Here is a 9,327-nt window from a genome sequence, read left to right on the forward strand (position 1 = left end):
ATCAGTCTCAAAATGAGATCAAAAAGAATTTTTGGCTGATATAAGATTTTAAAACTTTGTTAGGTGGACATGTTTTGCAGTGTAAGTCTTTACATTCAGCCCTTATTTTGCRGGAGCTTTCTAGAGGCTTTCAGTTCCATATGGAGCAGGGCCTTGAGCACTTTGTGATATCACCAATGTAAAAGGAATTATGGCCCCATGACGCCAGTCCCCCTTCAAAGGGTTAAGTCAAATTTAGTATGCGTCCTCAGAGTTCCACGGCTTTGTATTGTAAATAAGTCTAATGTGGCATTGGTCAGGTATGCTAATTCAGATAATCAGCGCAATTTTTGCAAATTATAACTGTCAGTGTGGTGGGCACAGAACCTTGGCGGAAAACATAAGGGAACAATTTCGCTCGGGTAATACCCCTTCACCAAAGAGCTGCTCAACTCTAGAAGGAAAACAATCGGCCTGAGCCCATACCGCCCCAACACACCATTTCAAAAATAGTTTATGGTGAATGAACTTCTTTTTTTTCTGAGGTACAAGTCAAGCCACTGCCTCTTTTTTTGTGTGTTTTCTCTCTCTCTCTTTCTCGACGTGCACACACAGACCACAAAGTAATTATAATTTGCTTGGATGGAATTATTCAAAAAAAAAAAGTGACCGCATATTTTGCTCCCACTGCCACAGAGAATATGGTTTTGGGAAATTTTGGGGTAAATTGCTACTTGACGAAAATATAATGATATACATATATGAACGTGTCTCGTTTTGATTTGACAAATGATTTAAAATTCAGTGCATTGTCTCGAACTAATTGCACAGAGTTTAAAATGGGAACTGAATACTTTACAAAAAAAATGGATATAACTCCTTCAGGCTCATCGCAGTGGATCTTTGCAGAACTCATAAATAAGGTATTTTTTATTATTATTATTAAGTGAGGAATGTATTTAATTTGACTGAAACCAGTGAACATTTACAGCTTCTTTTTCAGCCTTGATTCACAGCAAAGTAAACAAAAACGTCACAAATAAATACATTCATTTGATCATCTATACGAAAATAAGTCAATACACTTTTGATTTAAATGGCTGAGAAGAACAAACACACAACTGCATGAGAGGCAGATGGTCTCATCCTCTCTAAGCTGAGCTGAAAGACAAAATGGCCACCCTCTGTCCTAACGCTGGTGGTTAGTTAGTTCTGGGAGTGTGTTGTATCATTTCTCTCACTCTTCTGGGTATCCATGAATGTTTATGTAATGGCCACAAATTACTGAGACAAACCCTGGAAATAGACTTCTGTCTGAGGAGAGACCTTGCCCAGAAAAAAGGGAGAAAAAAAAGAAGAGAACCACTGGAATGGCGCAACCACCTTCACCACCCAGAGGAGGGGGGGAAAAGGATAAAATAAAGAAGTGAAAGTAAGGGAAAAGGAAAATATCTATTACGCTGAAGGTTTTTTGGAGTCATCRCTTCAAAAACGCTCATTCCAACAATGAAAAGTGAATGACTGTTTTTGGTGTTTGTAGTATTTTAGATTCGTTAGATGGTTTTAGGCGCACTCTCTTTCTCTTTCTTTTACTGTGCCCGTGCTCCATCACTTCCTGCTGGATGAACACAAACGTGCCTACATCCTCGCATAAGCGAAGGGATAATAAGAGTGCATTAGCTTCCGTTTTTAGCCTACAGCTGCTATGTAAATGGTTAGCACAGCTACAGTAATTTGACAAGGACCAAAAATGTCCCAGAGCCTTATCACTCAGAGAAAACAAAAAGGATTTGGAACATATGCACACACTCGCATACACACACCAACACACACACACGATAAAAGTGTTGTTGGTCTCTCTAAGTCAGAAGAGGTCTTTTGTTTAAAAGGGGGGATTCAGACAAAGAGGGTCCTCTCCCTCCCTCTTTAATGCATGTCGGGTGGCGGTGGGTGGGGCGGRGTGGTATGGAGGGATGGAGATGTGTGGATGGTGGGGTGGTGGAGTATAGATGACAGGCTGGGCTCTCAGAAATAATTACCTCCATAAGATCCCATCTCGCTTTCTTTCTCCTTTTTTTGTGAGGGAGAGAGGGAACATGGTAAGAGAAGAAAAAAAATGACAGAAAGTATGCAGAAAAGGCCCCATGTTTCTGCTTGGTCTGACTTATGTGGCGCTTTACACATGATGGAGCACAGGGCTAATGGGCGAGGATACACTCCCGCACACACACACCTCATCACAATGGGCTTCGTGGCTAAACAAATTGTCAAATGGTTGAGAACAAGCCAGCAACAGAAAAATCCCTAACTAAACTTTACAGACTCTTAAKTCTAGAAAATTCTAGCTAAGAAATTGTTTAAATCGTGAAACTCATGAGGGAATATCCATGACTCATAATTTGTCGTCTTTAAGTTTTTTTTTTTTTTTTGGTTTGAGATGGACTAAAAACATTCATTCAGAATGTCGACATTTTAACAGTTTTTGGAAGATCGTCAAAGCAAAACGACATCCAAGTCCTTCATGGGGAAAGGGAATCATTTTATATGTRAGCCATCACATCGAAACAAGGATTAAGTCCAAAAGTGGTGTATGGAGAAATAGGCAAATAGTGTTTTGACTAAAATGTTACCAAAAAWAGCATTTTGTCAAAATATAATGAATTAATGCCTTACCAATGTATCAGTTGAATGAACTGTCTGAAATATAATCATAAAACAAAAAATTGAAACACTTTCTTGAGTAGTAGCAACAAAAAACCTGATTTTGAGGAAAAACGCCTTAAAATTTTGAGATTTACCCTCTGAGCTAGCAAAGCTTTGTTTCTTTTTAGCTGGGAAATCTCAATATTCTAATATAATTTGAGGTTTCTTCCTTATAAGGACATAAAAAAATTCCTCATTAAAATGACATAAAATGAGGATTCAGACCAAATATTTATGTATTATTGTAAMCAACAAGACACATTAAGTCATATTTATGGATTTGATTACGATATCAGGATGATCCAGGTATCAAAATGTAGCTTTTAAAGACAGGAATCTGAAAACGTAATTAGGTCATTTTGACCAAATTTGACTTAAACTTCATTTCGATATGGGTCACCTATATGCTTTTCTGATGCAAACTGCCATGTGTTTATCAACCTAATTTTCTTTATCATTTGTAACTGTACACTGAGAGGAACAGTAGGGTATGTTTGCAAAAAATAAAATAAATCATTGTGAAAACTTTAGTTTTGCTGCGTTAACTCTAAGTGTGTAAGTGGTAAAGCACATCTAGTTTATTCATTTGACAACTGTGTTTACCTAAAGATGCGAAAGTACACAAATACTTGTACATTAGCAAACACATGTCCCGGCATTCACACAATGCAGCAAAAGTGTTGCTCCTGTCTTTGTTGAAAACATTTTTTTTTTACTCTTACAACGAGTCTCTGCAATACTGTAACCTTAATTGGGCCATAAAATCTGCATCCAAATTGTTTAATGAAAGCCATTCACATGTACATAAAGTCCAGAGCATTAGAACTCTTATTCCCAAATGAGCCTATAATTATCTGGCTCGGATCCAAGTCCCAGGCTTTAAGAGAAAGATACCGGTCAGCACTTAAATTAATCTTTTTCATACCAGTCTCTAATGAACAGAAAGTGCTCGAGTCAGGAGTTGTAGCCCCAGAAAACTAACAGCCCACATATACACAGAGTGTTGCTAAACTGAGGACCGGCTGAAAATGTTGCCTACTAGAACCTTTTCCAACCGTTCAAACAGTTACATCATCGATCACTACTGGAACATTCAGCGGCTAAAACACCTTTTTGTTACTCAAGGTATGTTTAAAATCTGCTATGCTCTATTCCATGTACGTTTACAGAGCGCTCCGGTTACCAAATCAACAAAACCATTCCACCCACTCCTGATCTGTAGAAATAATACACAGTGTATACAACTCACTTTCAATATTTGAATTGAACTTTAATTTCAACCATCACCTGCAAAATACACGTAGACCTTGTGAAAGTATTTTGTTCATTAAAAATCATGTGTCAAGGAAACAACAAAAGGGCATCCAAAAGAGTCAATATTTAAAACAACAACAACTTTGCACTAGCTTCATAATGAAAATCCACCATGTGGCATTGAATGAAGGCCTAAGAATCTAAATCGGTGTGTTTTAAAACTTGAACATTTGGGGAATAATGCTGCATCCAAGTGGTCCTGGGAAGTGGTAATTTCCCAGTTCCCATTGGTAGATTTAAACTGGAATGCCCCCTCCAGTGGTAAAATTCCACTCGTAAAGTGGAAGAAATGAAACTTCCCCCAGTTTCGATTTCAAGATGGCGGCTACTCGCAGCTTTAGAAAGTTAACTCTGTAACTTTTACCATTAATTATCTTGCTTAATATTTTCTGCATGTTTAATCACTCGCACAAGTAGTGTGTTTTCTGTGCAATGCTGTACGTGCTAAAATCTAAGTTTATTTGCATGACGTACGTAGTAGAGCTCTCTTTTTGTCATCGTTTACATTGTAGCAGTGTTGTAGCTAGGTTAGCGGCAACAATACAATCACCTGTCGGCTAACTGGAAAGCTCATTTGGTTTGTTGGGAAATGACGTCACTACCATTTACCAGTTCCTGGAATACGATGTAAACGGAACTCAGCATAAAAGGTGGGGTGAGTTAGTAAAACCTGCTTGTGGTCGCTTGCTTGTGATGTAAAAGGAGGGGGTAGATATAAGTTTGTGTTTTCAATGTAAAAAAAAAAAAAAATTCAAGCAGGAACGAGAGGAAAAAGCAGGACAAAAAAGGAGAAAACGAGAGAGAAAAGAACAGAAAACTAGAGCAGGAGAGTTGGGAGGGTGGGATGGCGGGGTGGGGGTGTTAAAATAGAAGGTAATGATTTTTCTGAGCACGTTTCTCTACTGCACCCCAGTTCTCACCCAAACTTTGATCCACGTGTAATTGAAACAAAACATTCACCGACAATCGTTTTTATTTCAAGTGTGTGTTTTTCATATAATCTCGTTGTTTCCCTCTGTTTTAGGAGTATATGTACAGAACGCTGTAAGGACCGGAGAACACACGAGACACACACACATGAGAGTAGGGCATAATGCTTTGCTGGAGAATTGTTCAAAATGTGCTACTCCCTTAACCCCCCGCCCCCACTACACTAACACCACACCCCACTCCMCCCGCTCCCCCAGGTCAAGCAAAGCAAAAGCAAGTTAAGCACTCATTTTCTCCCAGCAGCATTAACATAGGGATGACTAAATAATGGACCCTGACTCTCCGTCTTCTGGTTTAAATTAAAGCACAGCCCCCTCCCCTTACACCCTGCAACCACTCACCAACCTTCCAACCCCTACTCAAAGAAAAACGATTAATCTTTTTTTCCCTTTTTTTTTGTCTCTGAATGTTTTACAGTTCTGTTACACTTATTAGCTGCTGGCAGGACGGAGACTCTTAAATGAAAGCCAAATTGCTTTGGTCATGAGAAAGGAAATGAAAGCTCACTCCAGGGAGAGACTGTGCAGCCATAGCATACATGAGAGCGTGTGTTTGTGAAGAATGCATGTGTGTGTAGGTGTGTGTGTGTGTACAGGTCTTTCACTGTGAGATCCTCCCAAGGTGAAATTTCATAAGCTGACTGCTTGCCGGCCTGGGATGTCCCTGTGCACTGGACGGTGTGTGCTTGTGTGTTTCAGATAGAAGTGCGGCAGCCTAATGAGAACAGCATGCTCATTTTGGAGAGATTAGGAGGAATGGACGGGCCTGCACCGACAGACGTGACGTGGATATGAAGGCCTGAGGACGGAGGAAAAGAAGTTTGGGCCTAAGCGTGAAGAAAGAGGAATTGGCGCAACAAGATAGGAGGCAGGAGGGATGAAATGAGCAAACAAAAAACTATATGATAACTAGTAGAACAAATGAATTTAAATAAAAAATCAAACTGAAAAAAAGCATGTACTGCCAAGAAAAAGAAAAACAAATGACAAACAATAGCTTACTAAATTAAAAGAAAAAAAAGTTGCACTTCAGTTGGTGTTTATAAGGTGGCATCTCACTATGGTGTGGCTGTCTGACTAGTCAGCACAAAACAAAATCCCTCAAATGGTTGAAAAAATAATGAGAAAAAATTGAAGTAAACTGATTGTAACCAGTGATCATGTAGCCATGTGGGTTGATTGGCTATAAAAAAAATCAGTTTGTTTTTGTAAACAATGCCTGCAAAACTTTTTTTTTGTCTGTGCACATTTTGTTGTACAACCAAACATCAGTTACATTTTTTTTCTCACCAGAATTGCTAATCTCTTAAGCAATAGGTCACACAATATATTTCTAGCAACTTTTCCTTTTATGTTTTTTTTTTTTATGAAATGAAATTCTGGGTCATGTCTCTTCGGATATTTCTCAACCCCAGCAGTTAATCTTTCCTCGTTCATTTGGAGACTTTTTTAGGAAACCAAGCTACAACTGAAGAAGAATAAGAGAATGGTCAAAAAATAAAATAAAATGAACAAATAAAGAAGAGCTGCCACAAGAAGACGGTTGTCCAAGAGGAGAGTGCGTACACAGAAAAATAAATTGTTTCAGAATCTTCAACACTTCGAAACAGAACAGCGCTGAGGGATGATGCAACTTAGAATGACACCTGGCAGCCAGCCGCTGCCAGTGTCCGAGTCATAGTTGAAAAATAATAGAGGCCAGTTTTGATGCACGGCATGCACCGCTTGTGTGTTTCGCCTTTGATGCTTAAAAAAAGCTAACAAATTCATTTTGCAACTAACAAAGTATGCTGCAAAGAAGTTGAAAARGCACAGACCTGAACTGCTGGGACACTCCTTGACATGAAACAGCTCATGGAGGCTCAGTCCGTCTTCATCACCTCCCAGGCCTTGCTGGTGCAGTTGGAGTTTCCTCAGCCCCTCGTTCTGCTGGTGGCGAGCCGAGCGGGAGTGCTGGACCAGGTTGAGGCGAGCTTTGGTGGAGTAKTCACACAGAGTGCAGTGGTAGACACACGAGTCCGGGCTGTACGCGCTGTCCAGCTTTTGCAAGTGCTGTGGAACCAACAAGATGACACATTAGCATTAGGATTAGTTGTGTTTACAGGTTATGGTCAGGTCAAAAAGTGTAAAACAGCAGCGATAATTTCCCTTAATTGTTTCCGTTTTGTTAAAATATCTCTGTGAATAAGCATCAAATGGTGCCTCTGAAAACCTTCCTTCCATTTCAGCAGAATAAAAAAAACAGCTTTCCTAGTTTTATTCAGAACTGTTTTCTACAGTAGTATTTTTTATAGAATATTCTTCTAAAACTATTTGGAAAAAAGTCTTGAAAATAAATTTACATATTTCCATATAAACTTTAAGAGCATGCAAAAACAAGCAACAGCCAATAAACAGTGGTTGGCACCAGCCCACTAAAGCGCAAATCCGCCAATTGCGACCAAAAAATTTAGTTTGCGCTTTAGTGGTCTTACCATTTTTTATAATTCATAAGCGGACTTGCGCTTTCTAAAATTAAAATGCAGTACTGCTAATAAYTAATTATCTACCAATCATCATTATCTTGAACAGCGGAAGGTATGGCTGTCAATGAATCACAACACACGTGATCTATCCAACAGCACCCCTCCCAGACAAACAATCTTATTGAGAAGGTACACATCCTTGCTGACTGTTGCTTTCGGCCACGGTTCTCATTTCCCACAATGCTTTGTGTCTGCTTACGTAGCAGGAAGGCAGTGTTTAGAACTCCCTTTCCCAGCAAAAACAGTTAACATTTGTAATCCACACTAAAATTTTTTAAGTATTGATTTATTTTACTTGACAATCGGAGCTCCTTTTTAAAAAAAAAATWAAGTTTAAACACTGGAGCTCAATAATTGATGTAATTGGTCGAAGCAATCGGCCAACGGGGTTAGACAGACATCTAGTGGTCAACTGGAGTAACTACATGGAAAACCTTAAAATCCAAGCTCTTATTTTGAAGTTAAGATAGTTTCCTGTACTCCGTGCTTTTGTTTCCCGTCACAAATCAAATCCGTCATGTATCCAGAATGCATTGCTTCAGTTTTCCAATACACAGTTTTAAAATTACTTTATTGTTGCTTCTTTAATGAAAAATCTACAACAAACAAAAGAAAAAGACAAAGAAGCAGCCAAACTAGCAATCCTCAACAACTTTTTCATTTTTACACCAGGAGCTAAAGGTCTGTTTCAGGAAATCACATCCCCAGCAATCGGCAAATGTAGGATTAAGCTCTACAAGTGTTCATACACTGCTAGTTGGCAGTGTCGTGCATATATTGTACATGAATTATTGTCAGCTAGTAAGTGTCAAACTGATCTCGCACTTGAAAATTAGCTTCTGCTAGTTTTTTCTATGGCATAAGTGCTTTTCAAGTTGCAGACCTAAATATTTTCACAAGCGCTTTAGAAATTGTGGAGCTAATTTTTGGACTAGCGCTACCCACCACTGCAATGAAAAATTCCAGGGAAAACAAAACTTTGCTTTATGTACATGTCTGAGGAAATATTTTCAAAAATGCAACAAATGTACCATCTTAAAACAGCTAGATGAAAAAAAAACTGAAATCCTGTAAAAAGTCAAATGTGAAGCAGAGTTCAGGTTTCGCCTTTAACTTGCACATTGTCCGGCTCTCTTTACTGTTGGCAGCTGTTGGAGGCTTCTCATTCAACGTGTGCTGCCAGTTGCAAGCCCCTTAATTTCCAGTTGCCTCTTTAACGGCATTGCAGCCATGCAAAGCTACCCCCTACCTCTCTCCCCCGCCCTCCGCGTGTGTAGGTGCACGAACCCACGTGCACGCACAGCCCCCATCCCACCTTGCCCCTGCTCCCATACACCCAGCCAAGCCAAGCATATCAAGTGTGCCTCTGTTGTCGCTGCCGGGCTAATGAACAATGCACAAAAACAAAAGAGCAGGCCGAGCTTTTATTATCTGATCCTCTGTGGAGGGAGGTGAGTCACACAAAGGAGAGGAGAGCGAAGCACGAAGACAGATACACAGAGGTGGCTCGTGAAGGTTGGCTTTTGCTTTGTTGAGATTTATTCACGCTGTTTTGTGAGAAACAGGTGCAGAGGTCTACGCATTCATTAATACCTCACTGTTGTGTGTTTGTGTGTGTGTGTGTGGATGTGCTAACTCCGCCTGTCTCCTATAGGAAGATGTTTCTTTCATGAAGCAATTAAAAAGTTAGACAGGTAATATTTTCTTGCGCTTGCGTCATTTTAAAGAGAACACATGCAAAAAAAGAGCATGAAAAAAATGTATGTAGGAGGAATGTGTGTATGTGGTGGGAGGAGTAAAGCGCAGGTGTGTGAGTC

General features: G+C 39.6%; 1 protein-coding gene across 4 annotated transcripts in view; it reads right to left on the reverse strand.

Moving 5' to 3' along the window:
- Positions 1 to 9,327, reverse strand: part of zfhx4 (zinc finger homeobox 4) — an 89,362-nt gene that overhangs the window by 35,075 nt on the left and 44,960 nt on the right. For all 4 annotated transcript variants that reach the window (XM_014008471.1, XM_014008469.1, XM_014008472.1 and 1 more), the window contains exon 6: positions 6,803 to 7,037. In XM_014008471.1, coding sequence (XP_013863925.1) covers positions 6,803 to 7,037 — 235 coding nt within the window. The remainder of the gene's footprint in view (positions 1 to 6,802; positions 7,038 to 9,327) is intronic.

The sequence above is a fragment of the Austrofundulus limnaeus genome, unplaced genomic scaffold (assembly GCF_001266775.1).
Source record: "Austrofundulus limnaeus strain Quisiro unplaced genomic scaffold, Austrofundulus_limnaeus-1.0 Scaffold50, whole genome shotgun sequence".
NCBI lineage: Eukaryota > Metazoa > Chordata > Actinopteri > Cyprinodontiformes > Rivulidae > Austrofundulus > Austrofundulus limnaeus.